Consider the following 25,755-nt stretch of genomic DNA (forward strand, 5'->3'; position numbering starts at 1 on the left):
TCAGGAATTTAATTTTAACTAGTTAAAATTAGAATTCTTGATTTTAGGAATTGACGGCGGCTTTGGGCAGCTTGTAATAATTTGAGCTTTTTTTGTTGTCAGGTTTTTTGTTTTTATCTTCCTCCTTTCAGCTAATCATTCTCATTCATTGGCACTGGTGTAGTTTATTCCTCCCCCGCTTATTCCTCCAATGTCATTGCAACTGCACCCTGTCAATTAGGGTGTTTGTTAGACCGTTTTTGTGTGGATAAGCCACGTGTTCATATTTATATGCACAGTAAAATGTCCAGTGTTAATCAGTGTTAATAGGCAGTTCAGTTCAGTTTCTGGGTCTAATAGGGAGAATATGTACATTGAATATGATTTTTCTACTCACTCGCACAGACACACCCACACACACAGTTTACTCAGGTTCGATAGCTGTAATGCATGTGCATGCAGGTGCTCATGCATGTCCAGCAGGTATCAGTTTGAAGTAACAAGCCCACAAATGGGGCCCATCTCAGAAATTTCCTGGACACCTTTGGACAATGACTTTTGGCAGGAGGCTGCTGTAGACAGTTCTCTGCCATCTGCTGCAAGATGGAAGCTGTCATAGCCAATTCAGTTCTCATCTAGGGAAGTAGTAGTTTCATTGTTTCAGCAAAGTGTTTTGTGATCCACAGAAAGAAAAAAAAAGAAACGAAGCTACACCACTTTGTTAAGTGTTGTGTTTTTTAATACGTTTAAATGTGAGTATTTTGAAAGGGGAAATTCATATTCTGACAGTGAATAATATTGTCAGCTCTGGGCAGAGCTCTGAGCAGACCCAAGAGGACAAAAGGACACATTCCTGTGGGCTACCATGTTATGCAATACAATGTCAGTCTGACATTTGGTCAGTCAGAGTCTAAATGAAAACATTTCTATTAAATAAACAAAGAAAAGTAAAATCAGGGCATGTGAATACACTTAAAATAAAACTAAGGGTCTGCACTTTAATCTCATATTCATCGTTTCATATCAAATCCAATCTGATGGAATACAGAGCCAAAACAGCAGACAAATTATATCACTGTCCAAATGCGTACTGTCTACTGTACAAACTTACAGACAATATCTGCCATACATGGTCCTTTTTTAAAGCATTTCTCTTTACTCTGCTGTCTTTGACTGCATCAAATGCTGCAAGTTCTGGAAATGCTGGAACATTTAATTGTGGATCTCTGTGGATATTCTGAACTGACCAACTTCCATATGTTGGAGTCCATCCTTCAAAGCTTTCAAATGAGTACCTTGTGGATGTCATTATCTTTACTGCCAAACATAACTGGGATTCCTTTGTGGTTATTTCACTCATAGTGGGGTAACTGCTGTCTTCATAAACCAATGTAATGGGACTACCCCATTGAAGCAACATTGAGCTTCAGATATGATTGTCTACTTACTGTGCACTAGAAGGTAAACCATATCTGACTTAATGGGCACCAACGATTAATACTGCTGCCTTTCCTTTAGCTGAAAAATAACTTAAAGATAGCGAAGGATATACAAAAAAAAAAAAAAAAATGCATACACCACAATCAGAATGGGAACAATATACACAATCTCCAGCAGGCATATATTTATCACATATTGATGGCGTGGCCATTCTGATGAGATGCAAGATTAATCATGCAATAGATGGTTGAATTGAAGTGTGATTACGAAAGATGCATCCATGAATAAGCTAACTAAACATCTGATACTAAAGGATTGCTAATTGGCAATATTATTCACAATACTCAAACTTAGGTCAATTTCATATTTCAGTTATCCACAAAAAAACAGATATATAACCAAGACCTATCATTTGTGTTAATTTGAAACAGACAACAAAAAATGTCTGTGAATTTTACAGTTAAAGTCTGTAAAATAGTGAAGGTACGAAGAACAAGCTGAAATGTAAATAATTGTATTATTTATGTTGAAAGAACATAATACATTTAAGATTGGTTAGATATACAGCCTGCTACCTTATGCGTAATACACTGTTACCATTATTTATACAGTAAACCCAGTAGTGAGTACTTTACCTTAAAAAAAGTAACACAACTGATTCGGTGATGACAAATTAAGTAAAAACATTTTTCACATAAAATCAAGTCAATATTAAGATCCGGATAAAGATGCCAAAACATTTCTACCCTTATCATACTCATTCGTACTTATACTTATCAAAATTGAATAATGAATCACTTAAAACATTTTATTTTATTTAGCAGACAACTTTTATACTCCTTAATTTATAAAAATCACATGGGGAATGCAGATAATGTTCACACAGATATATGGTTTTAAAACACAAAATGTGAATTCTATCAGAGGTCCCCATTCATTGTTAAAACATTAATTGTGAAAAAAGGATTATTTAACAGTATACAAAGCTTACTGATATTTGTGCTTTAAAGTCTAGACCAACAGGATGTAAACCATCCTAATTTTCTGAAAGCAATACAATAATGTTGCTCTTGTGAGTTTCTCACCTGCAGGTATGTTTGCAATAATATCTGTACAGACTTTTGTTTGCTGTATAAACTTTATGCATCAGCTTAAAGTATGTTACTATGTTACTAAAATAGCAGTTACTACACACAACAAAAATAATTTCTGTGGGAGAACATTGTCCAAAATTACCCGCTCCATGCATTGCTGGGGATGAATACTTAAACAACGCTCCCTTAAAATCCTCATTTAATAATGACTGTATGAAGTAATTGTCCCTTTATATAAATATGTCATGGTGTCTCAACACTTTTAGAAGACATGTTAAAGTTAAAATATTACACTGAAATCCCAAAAAATGATAAAACTAATGTATTATAAAAAACAAAACTGCAAGGGTAAGTGAAAATTCATATGGCTAGTTCAGTGATTTACCTCAGCAATAGTTTTCTGTTACATTATAGTGAAATTAAGCACATGTCCCACAGGAGATAAAAACAATGCATATTTATGAAAACATTCAAGGAAATTTTCATTGTTTAACTACAAATTCCATTTTTAGTGACTTAAAATAATATTGATAATCTATATATTTGATTTATATTAAATAATATAAAAATAGAAAAAAATCTTAAGACTTCTTCACAAAATCTGTAACAAATGTATTGCAACATAATTATTAATTTTTTACAGGACAGCCTAGAAAGCAGTGCCATGCTGAAGAGAGCTTTGCCATATTTTCTTTGGGAAATTATTTGAATGGAAAATGTAGGGATAAGCAATTGAAGAGATGACAGATAATCTTGTGAACCTTTTCCTCTTTGGCCGTACTGCTGGGTTTATCTGAGGCAGTCAAAGCAACATGGCACATTTTTGAACAGTCTGTAGTACTCCTCTTGTATCTGATGAAGTAGAAAAGAGAAAGTACCATTTGATGCATAGAATGTGATGAATTAATACGAGAATACACTTTTGTGTTTATTAATAATTCAATACAGTTGACAAATGTATATACATTTTTTACAAAAAAACAAAAAAACAAAAAAGAAAAACAGCTGCTTCTGCCATTTTAAATCGACAGCTGTGATTCTAGTAATTTATGTCATTGGATTCAATGGTGATTTAATTAAATAATTTTTGGATTCATATTTTTTATTCTTGCTGGTAATTATACTTTTATGATGGACATACTGCACCTACTAATGTACATTAATTTCCAACACAGAAACCAAACCCAAAAATCTCAAACACAGTTATTACCTCCTATTTCACATGATATAAGGGATGATTGAGATGCCTAGTTGCACTTGAAAACTATAGCTAAATATGAGCAGTCAGTCAGAGTGTCACTATGATTGAATCCATTCAAATACTTCGTCCTTGTTTCATATTGAGCCATTATCAGTTTGGCATCTCACCCACCCCTGTTGGATAGGAAATGTATTGGTGTACAGGCTGCAGCTGATATGTTAGCAAAGAGAAGATAAGCAGTAGTTCATGGATTATAATGAAAAGAAGCTAAGACTCAGATCTCTTAAAGCACTGACTGACTCACTGGTCTCTCAAAGTCATAACAAGAGCTTATGCCTGCAGCTCCAAAACACATTTCCACAACCTTTGTTTCCCACCCCAGTGGAGTAATATTCCATCTGTTCCACTGCCTCGTAAAAGTGACATGTCCTTTGAAGCAATATAATTAAGGATACAATACTCGTTAATGATATTCCACTTCATTTATTTAAAGTCTGATGTACAGTATGTATACCTTGCAGTATACATACTGGGGGGGGGGGGGGGATTACCTTTCTGGATAAGACACAGAGGAAGATGAAGATGAACATCCCTTGGAAGGCATTGGCGATTGTGAAGAGATAGGCTGTGAGAGTGGTCCCATTGAGGATGTGAAGGATCCCAAAGGTCCAGGTGGCACCGAGGACAAACAGAAGGGCAAGGGCACCTCGTGCGCAAGACCTGGAAAATGCCAAAATGCCATTGATACAGTACAGTACTGTAGCTCATTTTACCGGCTCTGAAAGTCGTCATTCAGTTCACTCTAAACCAATGGAGGGATGCCAGTGTTATCACTATGCCCAAATTACAGCCTCTTATATGTATGTTAAGCTGTGACCGATGTTACAGCAGTTGAATTTCCGTAGATGAGTTTCAGTCAGCTGGGTTTTTGAAAATAGCCCTCTCAATTAGACTCTCAGCTGGATATTGTCACTTGTAATGCAATATCACTCTAGATTATTTTGTATTATACACCATTGCTAATATTTATCTATTCAATTCATCATTTCAATTTTTCTTTTTTTTTGATGTGACATTGGGGCAGCGTAAAGAGAACTTAGAGTGTGCATTCATATGTGCTGACTGCCAGATGGATTAATCGACTTTGATCTAAACAGAACAAAGCAACCAGACCGCATCTGTTGGCAGTGTGCATTTCAGTTGTGCAGAGCAACAAGCTCATGTGAGAATGTTCCACAGGTAGCAGCTCAACAATGTTGCATCACTAGATCTTTTCAGATAATCAAATCAGTGAACTGAAGGTAGAGTAAACCATTTCAAGTGCTTCTGTAAACATTATGTTGACAAGGAATGTCATACAGTGAAGGAAGGAAACAAGGACTCATCATCCTATGGTCTGCTTTATTTATGATTTCAGGAAATTAAAACTATACATGATAACATACCATTAGCTTGCTTGTCTCTTACCGTATATTTTCATAGTGACTGATTTCTGGCTTCTTTACTGCTGTATGACGATACACCTTATAAATGATCACCCCAAAAGCCAGGAGATTAACCTAAGATATACAAACAGCAAGTATTAGAACAATCCAACGCATACTTATATACAGGAGAATATTGCATGGCTGTATAAAAGCAATGCATGTTCAAATTTCATTAGGATGAACCCCTGGAGATGGAACATCTCGTTTTGTGAGATTCCTGTGATATACTAACATTTATATTGCATTAATTTTATCAGTGTATTTCATTCCAAATAAATAGCTATCTTAAAAAAGTGTGCATTATATTTCAATTCAAGTTCAAGAATGTATTATAGCTCCTGGTTCATTTGCTTACAGCACCATGCAGTTGTGTATGCACAAGTCCCATAGCCTCAGATTGAATAGAGACCATGCAAGTTCCAACTGAGGCCAGAAGCTCCATACGGTACTGCATTTCCCAGTGTGTACTCTAAGCAAACTCAGCTGTAGTCTATGGTGTGCCAAGAAGTAGTAGTGACAAAATATATTTTGGAGGAGAACCATGGTGGATGGCTAACTGTCTCGAGTTGGCTGCACATGAATGGATGGCTATACTGTGATTGCAGATATATAGCTTATGACTTCCCAACATATACTGTACTAATATCCATAATTCCTGCATTTATCTTGTACTAAAAATGATCTGAATAGAAAAGTGATCTAGAGAGAAAAAATAAGTATTAACACATTTGTGCTGGTAGGTGAAATTCTTCAATTTAGCACTACCATTTACAATTTTTTGTGACTCTGGACAAAGAGATTAAAAAATGTTAGATTTACCAGGATGATTAAACAAGCAGGCCCAATGAAACTCCATATAAAATTGTTCTCTGTACTTAACCAACACCTGTTGAATAAAAAAGGACTAGTTGAGTACACACATAATTATGAATTAAAACAATATTCAGAAATTCAGGAGATACTGTATATGAACTTTGTGAACTTACTCTTTATTGGTACCATAGTATTTGTAGCCAAGAGTTGCCGAGATTGCAACTACCACTGCTGGGCTCCCATATCCAAAAATGTAAAAGTTGCGATGCAGGAAACCTTTGTTGTAGATGACACCAACCACTATCAGATAGAGATGGATCCCCTCGATGCACATCCATGCAAAAGCGGCTAAAAAGAAATAATGCAGTAGCCCAGCAACAATGGAACAGAAAAGCTGGAGAAGAAAAAGGCACACATAATAAAGACATAAATTGCTATAATTTTCATTCATCTGCAGCAGCCCATAGGCTTTAATCAACAAACACTCAAGATAGGAAATATTCTAAAACTTTAGGTATATAATTAAATCTAATTCCATATTAAATTAATAATTTCAACATGGGTTTAATGTTCATTTTTTAATATCTCTTTGATGATGCTTCTATAATTGTTTTAGTAATTTTAAGCTGCTCATCAACAGTGTGTTAATAAGTTTGTGGTTTTGCATAGACAGCATTGCAAAATAATTCATGCACACACAACCTATTGAACCATGTGGATGAATAGGGGTGCAAATAGAAAGACAAAATCACAAAATAAATGGCAAAGCTCGCAAGGTGCACAAACATCTTTAAAAAATATTCGCTCCTAAAAATACTTTGCAACCAAAAGACATTCTGCTTACTGTGGCAATACTGAAACTCATGCATCCCCCACACCACCCCACATATTTAGGATTAATCTGTATTTGTATATGTTTTCTGGCAAAGTAGAAGGGTTCATTGACCAATCCAAATAACCCCTGCCACGACACACAGAAACTGCTGACGATAGCAATATGTATCAAGCCTGGAATAACAATCCTTACTTTGTTTGAGCTCATATTAATTCCAACCAGAAAGATGAATTCAGCCATGAAAAGACTACAGCAGAGGTTTTTATGAATTGTGGTCCTGGTGCTCTGTATCTCACTGAAGAACCAGAAGGTGAAGATACACATGGAAAGGCAGATAATAGATATGATCATTCCCAGCTGAGTTATTCTTGTAAGGATGTTGTTGTGGGCTAACAGCTGTCATAACAAAATATCAAACAAAAAAAAGATGAGGCTCATATAATTTCCAAAGACTACAACAAATACATGGACAATATCTTCTGCTTCAGAAATAACATTTAAATATCACAGAATACATTTTACAGAATACAGTATACATATTATTAATACTGCATTCCTGGCATACTTGACAAAATCTGCAAATAAATTAACAGTTCGGAAAAGATAATTCACATCTAACAGACATTCTTATCCAGAGACACTTACACAGCTTATAAGCACTGGACATTAAGTGGAGAAACTTGCTCAGGACCCAGGAATAAACCTCCAACCTTAGATGTATAAGTCCGGTTCTATAACCGTTATGATACCCTGCCTCTGGTGTATAGCATGAGGTATTTATTATACTGTATGTAGGATATACCAAATCAATATGCAGATGGTCAGAGCTTACATTTTCCCGTCCAGAAGACATCAGAATAGCAAAGTGTGTCAGATGATTGCAACTGCATGTGGTGTGGGAGCTGTTGACATAAAGGCGTTCACAACCCTCTGTGGCCCAGTGACCAGTCATCCTAGCCACAGAGTATTCCCAGAAAGCACATTTTGTGACATCAATTTTAGGGTCTATAGCCTGTAAAAAAGAAAAGATAATACATTAGAAAAATACAGCGCAGGCCATGCATATTTGGACAGTTACACAATTGTTTCTTTGGTTTTGTTCTCTAGCTCACTGGATTTGTAACTAATATGAGGTTAAAGTGCAGTCTGTCAGGTTTAATTTGTGGGTATATGTATCCATATTGAGTGAATCAAGGAATTGCTGAACTTTTACACGTAGTTTAGGGAACCAAAAGTAATTGGAGAAAGATTGTTATTCTTGATACAGTGAACAAAATGGCTATTTCTGTCAACATGCAGAAGAAAAGTGAATTATAGTATTTTGTGGGATGCAGGCACAAGAGAACTCTTGCCATACGGAAAAAGGATTTTTACCATACCTCAGTGTGTCTCAGGGTAAATTGTATTTGGTCAAGCTCGTAGATGTGTGGTGGATTTATAGCAGCTGCTACAACTGGAGAATTCACAGTGAAGTCATCTGCTCTGGCGAACTGGTCGTACTCTGTTGCTCCAGGAGAGTCACTTGGTTTCAAGAGGGTAGCAATACTGCTGTACCGGAGGAAAACTATGGAGACACTCCCTAAAGAAGTATTACAAAACAGGTTTCACTTCTTTTGCTGCCGGCATGCCAATGCAAAAGAGTGAAAGTATAGGGCAACTGAAATCATAATATTTGATACACATAAATACCCAAATGTGTTTTGTATCACTTGAACTTTTAAAGCACTAGTGAGACCACAGGCTCTGTAAGACTGGAAGTTCATATTATTATTATTATTATTATTATTATTATTATTATTAGTAGTAGTAGTAGTAGTAGTAGTAGTAGTAGTAGTAGTAGTACCTCAAATGTCTTTAAATGTGGAAAAAGAACATGTTCATTTTAAAAAGTCTTTGATATGAGTTTAATTGGGGATTGAGGCATAGACTTACAGCTGTTCTCAACTGCTTAAATTGTTTTATTTTAGATGTTTACGTGTCCATACATTATTTCTTGTATTCATGATAATGTTTTGGGCAAGCCGTTGATCTACATTCATGTTTATATCCATAGAAATATATTGACGTGTGTCACATTCAACATTAAGTCATGCTTGAATCATAGGGACTATGTGATCATGTGCTTACAGTTTTAATTCATATTCAACATATAAGATGACTTTCGATTACTTTGAGGCCACAACTACTTACCATTTATGCTGGATTGTTTGTTGATTTTAGGTGTGAGATTAATGCTATCTCCACCCAATGTAGCGTGAATAGTTTTCCTCTTCGTTTGTTGAGTGTCAAAAGTATATAATTTCAGGTCTGAAAATCAAGTGGGAATAACAATATCTTAATGATTACAGGTCAAATTGTACATATAGAAACATATACTGAAAAATACATAACTGTTTGTCTTTTTCCTGGCTGTTCTATACTACTGATCACCATGGGGTGACGGCTTTTGCAGATATGAAACTGTCTCAAAACATGTTTACTATATTCAGGAGTATGTAAAGTAAAAGGTCCCTGACCCTTTAAGCTAGTTCTCTTAGCTTTTGGCACAATCAAGCAGCAGCTACCGCTCGACATGAACAGAAGCTTACCTATGTCATTTGTTTTTACCTCTACCTCAGTAGTCATTTTATAATTTTTAGAAATGGTCAGTGTTGCCTGCTCCACAGTGTGCAGAAGTTTGGTGATGGTCTTCTCCCGATAATCCTCCCTGATTTTATCCCATGCCTGGAGTTCATCATTTTCCACAAGATTGTTTACCGTTTGCATAAATTCCTGGGAAAGGAAAGAAACACATTCAATTACGAATGGCACATGCTATATTGTGCCTGTGGTAGGCACATGGGTCATTAACCTGCAGTGATACATTCTCTTATTTTCTTGTCTATGGCCTAAATTCAGGATTCAGGGGATGCAGACCCGTCAAAAACCTAGCATCTGACTAACCTGAATAAAAAATAAAAATAATAATGCCTCACACACACACGTGCACATGCGCGCGCGCGCACACACACACACACACACACACGCTGTACAAAGTACTGCATAATATCAGCAGGCATGTGACAGCAATATGCCAAGAATAAAACAGTGAGCAAAAATAAGTCATTTGCATGTAAAATGGGCAAAAATGATGGCTTACTAAAATATTGAATATTGATATTGCTGATTATTGTTAGCTAGCTATACTTATAAACAAAATACCAGCTTGCTCATGAACACAATTCTAAAAAGCAAAACATGCATATACACATGAATTAAGTGTATGAAGTGTCTTTTGGAGCGATCAGTTACAAAAAATTCATAAATAATAAAAAAGCTTACAGTGGTAAGATTGGTGAGAGATTCCATGTACTGGTCAGCGCCAGTGTCGTTGACAATGCTTAGCAATGAGGCTGACTGAGACAGGGCCTCGACCAAAGAAATCACATCAACAGGAGACAGGTCCCCAGACGTTTGTTTCCTTATCTCATCCAGACGGCTGTGGGGGTCTGTAATATTGCTGATCTACAGACAAAATAATAATAATAATAATAATAAAAATAATAATACTAGTTACATTTAAGTTACATTTTTTTTATTTCGCCAGTTTTTTTAAATATGAAAAAAGATGCAATGATTTTTTTTTTTTTTTCTTTTTTTTTTTTGCAACAGAAATAATCATATCATGCATTAGTTGGGCTGCCATCATCCAATTTCTTCCATAATGGATAGGTTACTGATCCAGGATCTATGTTTAGGGATAGAGATGGGAGGCTTTCGATTTCTTCATTCTCAGACACCTTTCTCTCTTTCTGTTCTCTCACCGACACTTTACTTAATGTCTTAATCAGCCAAACTCTGGAAGACAATAATTTAGATTATTTAGGTACTTGCAATGCCTTTTGATTTAATTTTTAATTTAATTGTTCCCATGATGTCACCAAATATGATTATAAAGAACACATTTCTTATTCTGGGGTTAACTGCAATTTTACAGTTTTCAGCAAGAGGGTTGCTTTTTTGAGCTAGTATACTCCATCCTGATCCCTAGAATACTTTATCAGTTTTCCATCCTGAAGATGCAGCAATCCAGATGCATTTTCCCTTCCCTTCATGGTATCTATATTTCTGATTGATTTTTTGTCAGAAGCAGGTTAACGTAGGGGCACTGAAAACAATGATGTTAAATGTTGAACAAGCAGTTTTTATATAGAAATCGATGCCGTAGCCGTCTATAAATATTTCCAAATAAACTGAACATTAGTCTTAACAGGAACTTTCATGGTTTAAATTATGATAGAAGTGGCTCATTTGTTACTAAATCAATAAGCCACACCATTCTACCTTCAAAATCGATTACTCTGCAAAGCAACCTAGTAATATGAGGATCAGTGGCCTGTTCTAATATTTTCAGCCTGTAAAACGTGCATTCTGCACTATGACCAGACTTAAGGATCTAAGATCAACCCTAACATCACTCTCCAACATGCACTCACTCTCACCCACAAACATGCACACACATACACATGCACACACGGACTCACGCATGCGCATGCACGCAAACGCACACACACACAGAGGTGATCCTTATTAAAATTGGAAAGCAAACATATATTTTAGACAATTATAATTGAAAAGTCCCAAGTGTCTAGCCCGCAGGCCACATCAGGCCATATCTCGACTGACATGTTCTCATTCTTTAAATTCCAATCTGTGCATTTTTAACTGTTGCAAAAAGTTTTGCTGTATTCCTACAAGTACAGAAGTTTTTTTTTTCTACTTTTTGTCCATGGTTTTGAGGTAGAGGACCCCTGGATGACAAGAATAGCTGCAGGGCATGCCTAGGAGTGGGATGGCAGTAAGACCCCCAAGGAAAGAAAAAGGTGACATTGACAAGGATACTAAAAGAGTATAGCAATATTTTAGCACTTCATTACGTGAGTGAAGCTCAGGATTTAGCACAATATTTTTGTTGCCTTCATGTACAGCACTGGCTAACCAATAGAGGGCAGCAGTTGCACACATAACTCTATGAAGGACCATCTCATGCAGTATACAAGGTTGAAGAAAAAATGTTAACTCGGGGCAAAACCTGGGTAGTATTGTTCTCACATATCTACTGTGTTAAGTATCTGAAAACATCTCTATCTGCAGTGTTTCAACTATGTGCAGTCCAAATGTCAGAACAATTTCATTTCTACAACAGTATCACCTTACTGGAGCACTTACGTATCCAATTGTTTGGTTGACGGTCTTTGAGATACACGTGTCGTTCTTATGGCAGTTCTTCTTAGGACTCTCTGAAAAGAAAAAATCACAAAACAGAAAACAGTCCAACAATCAATGCTTAAGTGTGTCAGGACCAGCGTGGATCAGAAAAGTTTATAAAACAACATTTAAGTAAAACGCACTGAAGTGCCTATCGAATGAAACGTATGGTGAAAAGAAAAGGACTGAATGGAATTTTGTGCATGCTGGCTATAATCATATTGACTCCAAACAAATCTCCAAACAGAACCTAGGATTCATGCAACGTACTTTTTTATTGTTCACTTAGCCAGGAATTACAGAAAGCGAATGGAGAAATGCTTTCCAATATAAGCTTTGTTCAATTGAGATGTAAAAACTGCTCTGTGTGTGACACCCCAGGGGGGGAGATGCGGCAGTTCCGCAAGTGCACCGTTGGTTGCCGCGTGGAGAGAGCAAGAATGCACCCACACAAACAAAAGATGAAATAAACACCTTCACCCTACCGCCTCACGGGTTCTGGGCAAAAACAATTAACTAAAACAACAAACTAAAATAACAAAGACAAAAGAAAGTAAAACCTTTCATTTCCCTGCTCGTAAATGAAAGCTCCTCCAACTTTTCACTACTTTCTCTGTCTTGTAGTGCGCTGACAAACTTGACAAACTAGACAAACTAAACAAAATGAAACAAAAACTCAAAACCTCACACTCTTAGTGTGTGTTCCCGGTCTCGGTCCCGAACTGGAACACCTTCAAGCAGCTGGGCTGATTAGTGAACGCAACCCAGGTGCGTGTGCTATCTCCACTAGCCGGCGCAGCCGAGACCAATCCGGTTCACCGCCGGACCGAATGCCACTCTCTCTTCGCTCTCATTCAGCCCACTTTTACATTTCATCCCCAATTTTAATCTTCAACCAAACGGGAATGGCAATTTGAATTTTTGGGTCCATTTACGCACATACTGCAAACATGCAGTCTGTTAATGCAATTTTTTTTTCTCTGCAGTCCCCAACATGGGATTTCTAGCCAACATGCAGCTGGCCTGCACATCTATTTTGCGTTCCTGGAACAGGCAGATTGCAGGTGCGAGAGGAGACACTCTTGTGCAATGAGCCAGAGGAAATCCTGCAGTTTTAATCCCTACCTCCCTGGGCCACAGGATTTCCATCCAGAGTCCTCGGTGTGAGTCACTAGATCAATGACTGGTGCTGGCTAGGCATATCGGTACCAAAGGAGCAGTAGTCATATGTTCTTACTGATGACAACTGCTAGTCAAATGGCCCCTGATGTGCCATTAGGAAGACCAGTCGTTACCCAGATACTATTTTAAGTACAGTGCATGAATTCATTACTGAAATAATCCAATTACTTTAAAGTCTCACAGTGCTCATTCACAGAAGCAAAGATCATTCAAATCCAGACAGTTTCAGTTACACACGGTTCATATCTGATGTATCCTTTTGAGTCACTGACATTGCCGTTTTATATAGTATTTATTTTGTATGTTATATATGCGTGTACTTTTAATATTTTGTACACAGATAGGTTGTGCTCAAAATCGTATGCTCACCTTCACATTTAATACCATCCTTTACTTGGAACCGTAGAGTTTGTGATGTAGAAGCGTAATCCCGTTGGCAAGTACAGTAATGAGATCCCAGTGTGTTATGGCAACGAGAAAACGGTCCACAGGTCTGAACATCCTTACATTCATCAAAGTCTGTAATTCAAACAGATTTGAATAATTACAAAAAAGGCAAACAAATAACCAGATTTCTGTCCTGTTATTGAATGTTGTTTACCAAAATATCACATTTAAATGAGATGTATATCAATATGATTTCATATCAATATGATAGTATAACAAATACCGCAAGGCTGTGCACCAAGTGCTTAACAGGCTAAGTGAAATATATTGATACATTGTATAAATAAAATGAAAGAATTACCAGCGCAGTGGGTACCATCGTTGGTTTGAAACTCTGCATGCCCAGTTGATCGGAATCCTGATTGACACGTGCAGAAGTAACTGCCTTGAGTGTTCGTACAGTTAGCATATTTGCCACAGATTTGTGTGACATTTACGCATTCATCGTCATCTGCAAGTACAAAAAAAAGTTCAAATACGGTTAGGGATCAATGATTGCCATGTATGACAGGTTTTATAATGGACAGCTTCAGCTCATGCAGCTGATCCAGAAGGTATGCCACTCACAGACAGTTCACTGGGAGAGTGGGGCACTGTGCATTCATGTTGATAGATGCCTGCCATCATTGGCGTGGCCAGAAATTAATTCCATTGGCGGTGGTGGGTGGGGGGGGGGTGGGGGGTGTACATGCATTTGTATTTGATATTGGGCCATTTTGGTTCTTTGTGCTAAACTTCATATTTAATGCTTATCTCAGCTTTTTTTTGTTGGGGTTGGGTTCAAGCCCATAGCCACCCCCATCCCACCCCTGTCATGCCTTTCTCTCTCTGAATTGTTGGTGTTGTTCATCTCATTTTAAAGTGGTAAATACAGAGATGGCTGGCAGTTTAACCTGCACAAGACCCTCCAATGTTTTTTCTGGCATCTCCAAGGCAGCAGGGGTAAAGAGGGGTCAGGCTCTGCTCATGTTGGCAGCACATATTGTCTAATTTGACTTCTTCCTCTCGTGGGGCTGATGCAGCCGAGAGTGAGCTGCCTCATTCTAGGAACGCAACCCAGCCTCTTTAGCTCTCCTGATGCAGAATTATTCTTGACCTCACAGCTTGTTGAAAGTTCCCCTTGAGAGTATTGTCTTTGCTGTGTGGGCAAACTGGTGGACGGGTCTAAGTCTAAGGGGAAAAACATGGAACTGTATCCCCACCTTTAGCCATCCAAAACAGATAACGCCTTAATCATGTATGGATCAATGAATGTAGCAAGAAGAGAGGCAAATTAAATTCATCTCACCCTCAGTGAGATTAGTAGTGAGGTAAAAGTTGCAAATCAGATTTCTATAAAAGGTAGAGTTTAAGGCATATGGTTTAAGGTACCTAGCTAATTTCCATAATATGGATGCCTACTCTCACTGCTGCATAGGACCCAGTTTAGGGCAGATCAGAGCAGAATGCCCTTCTTATCATAGATTCGTTTTCACTCCATGTGCAGTCAATTTATTAGTATTGGATACAGCTGCAAAACGTGCAGTGGCAAACTGTGCAAGGTTTTTACACATTCAAAAGAACATAGAAATAATAGCGCGCTATGTCACCCTGCAGTAAATGCATATATTGAAAGGAGTGCAGCTTCATGTTGAAACATTTTAGAAAAAGATTAGTGTTTTCAATGGTATTAAGTATGGTGTGTCCTGCCTTGATGGAAAGACAAAATGGTGAGTTTGTGGCTTGTGTCAACAGCATAATATTGACCATATAATTTTCAGGATCAGTTAAATAGAGGTGGTGTCCTCAGTGTCCTAAACAAATGCACAAGTGTACTACAATATACATAATTAATGTGGGATTTAAAGCATGTACTTAGCCAACCAATACAAAATAAAAGGACAAAAATGTTAGTTTTCTCTCAGAAAGAAAGATGAGGAAATAAAGATGAGATCATTCTTGGCAGGGGTTTCTTGGGGTGGGCTGATCAGATTGATTCTTGAACTGGCTGTATCCCTAGTTTTTATAATAGCATGCCCTGGGTCTTCTCAGGACAAGTCAATCTAATACAATTTTCTACATGAAAAGCGTTTGTCCTTTAAATGTGTATTGTTCATTATTGGGAGCAATGCATTCATTTCTGATGGCTCAGATGGGTAAACTTTAATTTTTTAATTTAAATTTTGTATTGTATTATTATTTGCAGTGCTGCTTTTTACCTGATATAATTTATGTATGTGCAGACAAGGCTCATTATGTGATACAGGATACATATAATTAATGTGTGGTTTGAGTAAACGGGAATAGCCAAATAGATATAATGATTCACACCTTAACTCTGCTCCTTTATAACATTTGTTCTGATCCTCCTCGGGAACAAAATAACGATAATTTTGTACACAGTCATGTAATAAAATACTCCCATCCCTCTCTCTTGTCACAGTCAGCTATAAGGAATGTATTTCCATCTGATTAAGGTGTGAAGTTGACTGCCGTTAGCTTATACTTTTTTTCTTTATATATTTAATTTCCTTTATATTTTTTAACTGAACTATTGCCCTCTGCTAAAGAAATTAATACTGAGTCATCATTATGAATGGTGTTTTGCAGTGTTCAGTCAGAACTGTTTTGCTCATTTTCCTTATAATGGCCACTGGTCTTCCTCTCCTTTGTACCAAGCTGGTGGAAAAAGTATGTCCGGTAAGGGATATCCTTCTCTTCCAGAAATGGGAGGTGACAGTTTTCACAGAAAACATGTCTATTACTTTCCAATCTCAGGTCTTACAAAACAAATGTTCATATTGTACTTTTATGTGTACTGTACCAGAATTTTATCCACCAAGAAAATTATTATCATTGCAAACATTATTTTTAAACCTTTATGCTACTTTTACATATGATCATATAGTTCCCATGATCTGAAAAATGTACATTGGCCCTAATCGTTATTTGATTAAAGCTCTAGTTGAAGGTAAAGACCTATGATTCATTTCCTGAGGTTGGCTGTGTTCCAAAAATATAACAAAAAACTTTTGTTCTTCTGAAAGCCATATAGCGATATATAAACTTGGCTTAACCAAGTGGAATTTGGACAGTGACATGCTTTCCCATTTCAAAAATTATAGAATGGTACACAGTAAAATATCAAATCAGTTCAGCTCTAACAGTGTTAATTCAACTCTTAACAGATAACATTTGGTCCCACTCTGTAGGCGAATTAACACAAGACATTTTACTGTAGCTAATCTATAAACTCCGTTGAAACAAACCTTTTTTTTTTTTTTTTTTAGAAATGTTTATCTTCCTCAGAACTACATCTCATATTTAATGTAACTGAACACTCCACATACACAAAACCAACCAAAAAAAAAAACATGCAGCTAAGAGCATTGGGACAAAATGCTATTAATAATTCAAGTTAGTCTTCTCAATATAAGTAATAACCTAATTTAAAAGATATACTCTTTTTAACTTTAAATTCTAAGGCACGATAATGGAGGGCTTTATGAACATGCATTTTGGTACAGCAAACCAAGGATTTTCAGACAGGCCTGGGGACGCACACTGTGGACGCTGCTTTTTGCACCTTCCATAATCCTCTCAATAATAATGTGCTATGAATTGTTTTTAATTAGACACTTAATGCCCACTGAAATATGACTTACCCTCTTAAGGTTACGTTTCGTCAGAAATAGATACGTATACCATGCAGAGTAAATATTCCACAATCACTTCCCAGTACTTTTAATCAGATCAACTAATGTATGGTATGACAAACAATTACTTTATGAACAGAAATTTGCTGTGTAGAAACTTTTTTCACTTAGGCAGTATTATGTATTACAGGACATTCACTTGCTGCTATTCAGATACAGTAGACGACTGTATCAATGCTCAGCCCCTTGATTGAACTACCCGACTAGGTAGGAGACCTGACACCAGCTCACTGCAACTTCCTGTATTCGCTGACTGGAGCAGATTCTGCCAGAATTCATCAGACACACTACATGGTCCTGAAATTGTAAACAATAATGGTAAAATTTGAGCAATGCTGTCTGCACACCACAGGAACCTGGAGTGACAAGTGCTGATGAAGAAAACCCCAGGGAACCCATCAGCCTCTGTGCCCGTACTTAAGGCGATGCTGGGCCTAATCCCACACATTTCAGAGGCGACAAGATACAAACCAAAAAATGCCACCAGGGAGCAATGTATGATGGCGGCTGAAAGCCAACTGAAGAGCTACCAGTCTCACAGTCATTCTGAATCGAATCAGGGTGGGCAAACAGACAAACGACAAATGCTCAGTACACTTTGCCCACTGGGGAATTAATCCGATGGCAGCCCACCTGCAAACCAAGGAAGCCAAGTTACATTGCAACCAAAAAACATGAAGACAGGCAAATATTCCATTATACAGTTCCTGGGATAGCACAGCCAATTCAGGACAATTTGTAGACAAAAAATGGTTCTTTTGGGGAGAAAAGAGATTGGATATGTCATGAAACCATGCGAATACTGATAAACTGAGCCGCAAACTTGGAAGTAACTTGGTAACACACAAAATATATAGCTTTGCATGCGAATGTGTGCAAAACCCTCCACATCCAAGTTCACTGGCCAGCAGCCGACACTGCTTTAATTTATTTACTGAAAAAACAGCCGGATGCAGACCAATGTGGATGGGAGTACTGACAGAGCAGTCTGAACTACCTAAACCCATCATCCTAAGCCTGAAATAGCATTTAACCCAATGAGACATATGTGACTGGAATGAGCAATGAAGTTTTAGGGTGCAATGCTCCTGTCACTTGTCAAGTCAAAATCCACAGCACTATTGTACAGGGGAAGCATGCACTCCAACTACCATTTTGGCAAATATTCATATATAATAGTACAAGCTTTAAAAACCTACAAAAAACATCTTTATGTCTCAGTGGGCCTATTTTGCATCTAACTGTCATACAATGGAAGTAAACAAATGCAATGTATCACCTAGTCCAGTTTCACATAGTTTCAATTGCAAAAAATGTCGCAATCAACATGATAATGTTACTACAGTATCCCTTATTGCTGATGGGTCCTTTAAAGGGAATACTAAAATCTATCTTTAGGGAATGAAGTGGAATAGAGCCATTGAAAAATAATTGTAGTGCACTTAAAATATGAAAGTGAACAAACATCTCTTTCATCTGCTGTTATCTAGCTAGCTAATGCATTTAACAGATCAAGCATGCTTATTTCTTGTCAACTGTAATGCTAGGTTAATTCCTGTAAGCTGGTCATCTGCATACAGTATCTATGGTTAACATTTAATATATTAAAAGTAGAAGTGCCAAGCTTTTAATTTTGCACACTTGGCTTTCATTTTAACACCATTTCTGGATATTTACAATGCGATTAATAGAGATAGTGGGTCAATATAGTTTCCATCTTTTCTTTATCTGTGAGTGGGAAGGTCAGGTAGACTCTAAGAAAGCTAGTGGTGGTGGGGGGGGGGCGGTTAAGCTAATCTATAACACAATATTATTTGCTATACACCCTGTCTTAGTCCCATTTTTGTATACTAAACATGAAACATCTACAGCGGCCAAGTCATCATCTGTTTATATCATATATTTTTCTGAGGGTTCAAACTGTTCTAAAATACCTTTCATAAGAGTACAACAGTTTTCAGAATTGTACTTTTCATAACCGTAACAGCTTTTTGGCATCCTGGACAATCCCCCGTCCCCCACATCCAATAGAATCCAGTCATACACATTTTAAATGTTTCTTAGAGCCCTTTCTGATGGATGTTTTGTGTCATTTCCAAAACTAGCAGACTGAAGCATTAGCTAACTGGAGTAATATCAGCTTACACTATCTGGTCATCAATCATCACCAACGATTGAACACAGCGCTCTTAGATTATTTGAGACGTTATGAGAATGCAATATATGTTGCCAATGATATTTATTTAATTAGTAGTTGGGCTAAACTGACCATCAGTGGGTTGTAGCACTTATCCATTAGATATAAAGTTCTAGGTGCAGGAGTAAAGTGGGGGATGGATAACTGGGAGCAGTTCTGTCAAAAAATGTTAAATAGAGCAACTTTAATAGCAACTTTTTAATGTCATTGAATGGATCATGGAAAAAAAAATCCCACTATCATTGTTTCATAACCATAGCTACTCTGTATACATAAACAATTTATTATAATAAAGTATACTACTTTTGCCAAATTGATTTATGTAAAATATTAAAGGTTGCTCCGGGAAACAATTGTGGCAAATCTACTTAAGCAAGATCACAGAATAGTTTATAATACAAACATCCACTCAAAAAAAAAAAAAAAAAAATCTAAATTTGGCCTTTTTATGAAATGATTCATTACACACTCTGCACACCCTGTATGTAAATACTTCTATGGTGGATGCACATGACTCAACGTAAATAGATCCACCTAATGGATAAACTCAGTTTAATCTGTTCCATTTCCAGTGTTTGTGCTGATTTGTTACTGCTCCAGGTAAATACCAGGCTGTTCTCATGAGACTGAATAAGAGAAATGTCTATTTAACCTCATTTGTGGACTGCCAGTCCATGGGGTGTGTTGAATGACAAATCGTGTGTATATTTAGAATGGTTTGTAGTATTTGGTCATTTAAATGGAAGAATAGCTCTCTCCATACTGTGTATATGTGCATTATGGTGTGTTTTTCTCTACCTTACAACAAAAATGTTGCAGCCATGTTTACATGTAACCTTGCATAGTAAATGAGACCGATTCAAGCTAATGTCTGCAATAATTTTGTCGCTTTATCGTTATCATATATTGAACCCTATGAAAATCGAATTTAATATTTTAGCATATTCCCCATTTTGCAAGAGCTTGTTGCATATTCAGTGGAACCGATTTTTTGGCAGTCAATGTATTTATAAAATTTCATAGATTTATTTGTTTTTACTTATTTATTTATTTGGGGTGGTGGTGGGGGGGTGGTGGTATGATGTATGGAAATTGACATTTGTACAGTATCATGAACAACAATTAAGCCAATAAAACACATTTCATTTTGTGTCATGCCACTGATTGTATTTTTTTGGGTATTACTGAATGTTTACCAATTTCTTCTACAGTGAAATACATATTTGTTTGTCTACAAACAAGCAAGCAAGCAAACAAACAAACAACAAATGTGAAGATGTTCTACACAGAGCTTCCTGTGTTCTTACTGCTTAGAGCGAATTAATCGGTTTCATTAAGTATTTAATAGTCATAACTACAATCATATTAATAACACTGTGTTCTTGGCTAGAAATAGCTGTACAAAATAAGTATTGTATCTTATTGAACCTGTGTTTTGTAGTTGTCCATGACCATGAAATGCACTTTTGCACGTCGCTTTTGATAAAAATGTCTGCCAAATAAATGCAATGTAATGTAATGAAATGTAATGTAATAACAGTGCATATATAATTATAATATTATGTGTCCAATTGTTGTGCAATTTAAATACCAGGGTTTGGTGATAAAGACAATGGGACTTTGGTCATCTGACTTTCAATATTCAACAACTGCTTCCGTTCTTTGTATGATTGCGATTGGATTAGCCACGGAGTTCAAGCTAAAATAACAACAAGGTGTCTTCAGTTCCCTACTGGGAAAAATGTCAGTTTTAACTGGGTTTACTCGCAGTTAAATACATTTTCTTAAGAGTTCTCAGCACACAGACCTTGCAATTATTTTAGAATTCAGCATGATTCCTATACAGTCTGATGGGAAACTAAAATATCTAAATAATTATGCTACAAATTCATTTTGTTTCCATATTTTTTCCAGATGTATATATTTACAATGATAAAGTTAAAATTGATTTAATTGCTAAGGTTCTTCAGCAAATATTTGCTCAAACATGAAAACAATCGACATTACTGACGAGGCGTTTCTGACATACAAATAGGAACGTATATCATGGACATTTTTGCATGTTTGCTCATTTTAATACATGCAGTATATATGGATGAAAAGAAAATATCATAATTGCCTTAACAAAGTGGGGGGAAGAATTGTAAACACCATGGGTTTCTGGTCAAATTTAAGTACACTAGCTGTTCAGTTCAAGGATGTGGTGGTATTTGGGCGAGGGATTATCATTTTGTTTATGTATGATTGAAGGGAACAATTTTAGAAGTATATAGAAATACTGTAGAGTTTCCAAAGAGATAGACTGTTAGTTTTGTTTATAAATTACCGAGTTCACAATTCTGAGATTTGAAGATAAGTCTTAGGTCCAGTTTTCAAAGCAAGCGCTTGTTGGGAAATTTCCAATAACAATTTTAGATTTACCTGTGCAAGCACGTACACCATCACCAGTGTATCCATTGTTGCAGAAACAGCCAGTTGATCCATTTTGAGGTCTGCATGTGGCATTTTCATGACATCTTTCGCAGATGTCAGAAAATTTTCCTGGATCCAGTACACTGGAAAGCCATGCTAAAAGATAATTTAAAACCATGCCAGTTTACATCTGTTCAATGTAACTATGCACTTCAATGTACAGTAACTTCCTATAACACCAGAATAATATAGTGTTATATATTCTATATATACATGTACACTAGTATCACTTTAATGATTTACTATTTTATTTATTGTGCAGCAAAAAATATTAATAAATAAACCAAAGAAAAATCACTTTCACTTTATTAAGTTTCAGCATGCATTATCTGTACAAGTTCTTTTTTTGTTTACTTTTTTGAATATACTTTCTGTGTATTATTTTCAGAAAATGAACTTAAAAAAAACAAATTGCTTCACTGCAAAACTAAAAGAACTAAAAACGCATTTTTGGTTAAAACTCGCAATCATGAAAAGAATAGAAAGACGCCATGATGCGATATGTGTGTGTGGTTTGCACGCACACGGTATGAAAAGCCAAGGAAAGTCGCCAAAAGAACTTACTGTACACATACAAGTGTACAATGACATCAAGCTGTCTATGGTATAGCAAGCAGTATGGAAGACTCGACTTACCCACTAAAACCACAAGTTTCATTGGGGTCTTCAGCAAAGAATCCATGCTTGAGCTTGAATAGGGTAACTTTTAGCTGAAGCGTTCTGCCTTGTGACGTATACTATTTCCTTGCATCAGTTTTCCTGTTTCCCTGAACCTGGCCCTTCCTGTCTGGTCTTTAATCAGCTTTCACAAACACCGTTCAGGGGTACACACATATGAAGGCAATGGAATGTACTGCCAAGCTCAAACGAAAGAATGTCTCCCCGCTTTTCTGAGTGTTGTGACTCAGGAATTACAATGCCATATCATATGATATTATATAATTGTACAATATATATATATATTGTTTGGCTGAGAGGGAAGGGGGGAATCATAGCCAATAAATGATATATCATTGAAACAGTATATTTCAGTTTTACAGTTTAGTCAATAAATGTAATCAACATTCTTATTGAAGATTAAAAGTTAATTGATTAACTGTTAACATCCCTAATATATATAAAACATACACACTTTTGCTGTTTGGATTGGAACCCTTACAGTACAAAAAAATTTCATTTAAAATTTGCCTTTGACATGTGAAAATCGCAATTTCACATGAAAATGTAAAATGATGCATGTGAACTAGACAACAATTTCCACATATAAAAAGAAGTCCTATGTAAATTTTTCTATGTGAACTACAGTTTTCACATGTGGAAGCTAACAATCTCTGCTTTAACTTGTATTCATTGTTTCATTTCAAATTTCAAATGTGCTGAAATTGTGCCACTGTCCAAATGCTTACAGAGTGCACAGCATATATAAATTTTGAATAGCATGTGACAGAATAAAAGCTTGACTTTACTATACAGTAATGTGGCAGCCAAGAATACAGTGCATTATGGTGCCATGCCATTGTGTTCTCAAAAAAAAAAAAGTTAAAATAATAAACAAATGTACTTCCCGTACATTCAAACTATGAGGTAATGCTTATATTACTGAGTACCTCCTTCACCGAAGCTGCATACAACAGACAAAAGATAGTATGCTCCGCTTTCGGTTTGCAGGCACTACGTGTGCATTTTCAGATGCAATGTTCTCAGCAGCGAGATTGATAAATTGGGGGTAGGGAGCTGTTTCCCAATCCCACTGCGATTTCACTGTTTTAGAAACCAAGTGCATCGATGCAGTAGGGCAAGCCCAGAGCACTACCTGCTAGTTTGCCACTCAGAGATGTGGAACTACTGAAGCCTTTAGGGCTATTTTGCATTTTTAAGCCATTGTCAGGAGTAAAGAAATGCAGCTACATTCCACATGCATTGTCACCTAATAGTCACAAGGTTTTATTTCTCCCATTTATAATGTGCAATCTTTGCTCTTTTGACAAGTTCCCTTTAGGGACCAGTTTCTCTGGTTGAATTGCATGAGATTCCAAGACAAAAGAAATGCCCAGACCTTGGACCAATTTATTACAAATGTCTTGTCACTTCAATTAATTCATGGAGAATTCATGTGGAACTGTGGCCTTTGCATTTTTTCATATACGTGTGGAACACACATGCAGTAAACCTAAAACATGCATGGCAAATGTTTACTGTGCTTGAAAAACAGTTTTAAATACAGTATTTGCCCTTTATTCTTTATTTGCCCCCAATTTTTCCTTTGCCTCAGAATATATTTTTTTCTGTAGACGCTGTTTCCCAACTGCCTTCTCGCTGTGTGAATTATTAAACACTAAAAGGCTATTTTTAGCATACTGGAAAACAAAGGCATATGCAGAAAGGAATTGCCAGTTTCAAAGTTGTGCAAACATCATTGTGCAAATTGGAGCCTGTGGTAAAGCAGAGTCTCGGATTTATTACACATTTCTATCAGCACTCGCTTAACGCTATTAAGTTTGAAACAAGTCATTCCTTCTGATAAGAGCTTTTGTTCAAAATGTCTGAAACAAATGTGTCTTTGAAGATAAGACATAAAACAATATAAATTTGCCAATTTTATTTATGGGCCGTAATGCTATACAATTTACATGAAACCTAACCCTGTTATTTCTGGCAGAATTTGCAACGGTTGCATCTGGCCTTGTCAAAAAGGTTCTCATGCCAAATATATAGCAACAAGAAAAAAGAACATATAATAGAGCAAGACCATAATGAGGGTACACATCTACAAAGACATATTTGACAAATATTCAATAACTGCAAATACAGACCTCTGTAATGAAATTAGAGATTACATTTTCTATATTTTTTTATGTAACAGAAACACATAAAAGCTGTTATAGCAACACAAAAATCACATCAGTGATATTTAGTGCATTCAATATAAGTGAAAACCATATATACTATTTATGTTTAGGCAATGGCCTGTCCAGAGTGTATTCCTGCCTCTCGTCCAATGCATGCTGGGATAGGCTCCAGCACACACTCCCACGACCGTGCTCAGGATAACTGGGTGTGGATAATGGATGGATGGATGTTTCGGCATTGTGTGTTTTATGTTCATGCATGCAAAATAATGATTGATAAGTTTACACAAGATCTGTTTATATACAGTATTCCATGTTTTCCACTGCCTCAAAAAAAATATTTTTGCTTGGAAAAGCAGACAACATAAATATATAAACAAATAAATACATAAATCCATATTCATTTGAATAACAGGGTCTTGGTTAATTGTGTATGACATGTTTCTATTCAGTTCTGTATTTGGGTGGGTGATGGGCAGTTGAATCATGATAATGGTATTGGAACAAGAAATGTCCCCCATGGTTACACTACAATTCCAGTTCAGGCAGGCGTACACTCAGAGAAGTAGTGTGATATCTGCTTTGACATTTATATAATGACAGCCAGTGGTAGGCGGTCTCTCATGGAAGACTGGTCTTAAACCCCACTGTGCCTACACAAACAGAAAATCTATAAGCCCCAGTTTAACTTTAGCATTCAGGTGGAAGAGTGGAAGAAAGCTTTATACTATTGATGTAATTACAGTATTAGGGATCGTTTTGAGTTTTTCTCTTTGAAATATCACATTCACAATGACCACATTACATTACATTACAT

The 25,755-nt window shown here is 36.5% G+C and overlaps 1 protein-coding gene across 1 annotated transcript; it reads right to left on the reverse strand.

The window, feature by feature from the left end:
• Positions 1 to 2,213: 2,213 nt before the first annotated feature.
• adgrl4 (adhesion G protein-coupled receptor L4) lies at positions 2,214 to 22,863 on the reverse strand. The gene is made up of 16 exons (XM_064333391.1): positions 22,726 to 22,863; positions 22,039 to 22,185; positions 14,027 to 14,176; positions 13,648 to 13,797; positions 12,058 to 12,128; positions 10,171 to 10,353; positions 9,438 to 9,621; positions 9,040 to 9,156; positions 8,229 to 8,428; positions 7,682 to 7,861; positions 7,042 to 7,245; positions 6,188 to 6,408; positions 6,021 to 6,087; positions 5,182 to 5,273; positions 4,266 to 4,434; positions 2,214 to 3,365 (listed from the first exon to the last, which is right to left on the reverse strand). The coding sequence occupies exons 1-16, from the start codon at positions 22,769 to 22,771 to the stop codon at positions 3,303 to 3,305; spliced, it is 2,244 nt and encodes a 747-aa protein (XP_064189461.1). The 5' UTR covers positions 22,772 to 22,863; the 3' UTR covers positions 2,214 to 3,302.
• Positions 22,864 to 25,755: the final 2,892 nt, after the last annotated feature.

This window comes from Anguilla rostrata, chromosome 4 (assembly GCF_018555375.3).
Source record: "Anguilla rostrata isolate EN2019 chromosome 4, ASM1855537v3, whole genome shotgun sequence".
Classification (NCBI taxonomy): Eukaryota; Metazoa; Chordata; class Actinopteri; order Anguilliformes; family Anguillidae; genus Anguilla; species Anguilla rostrata.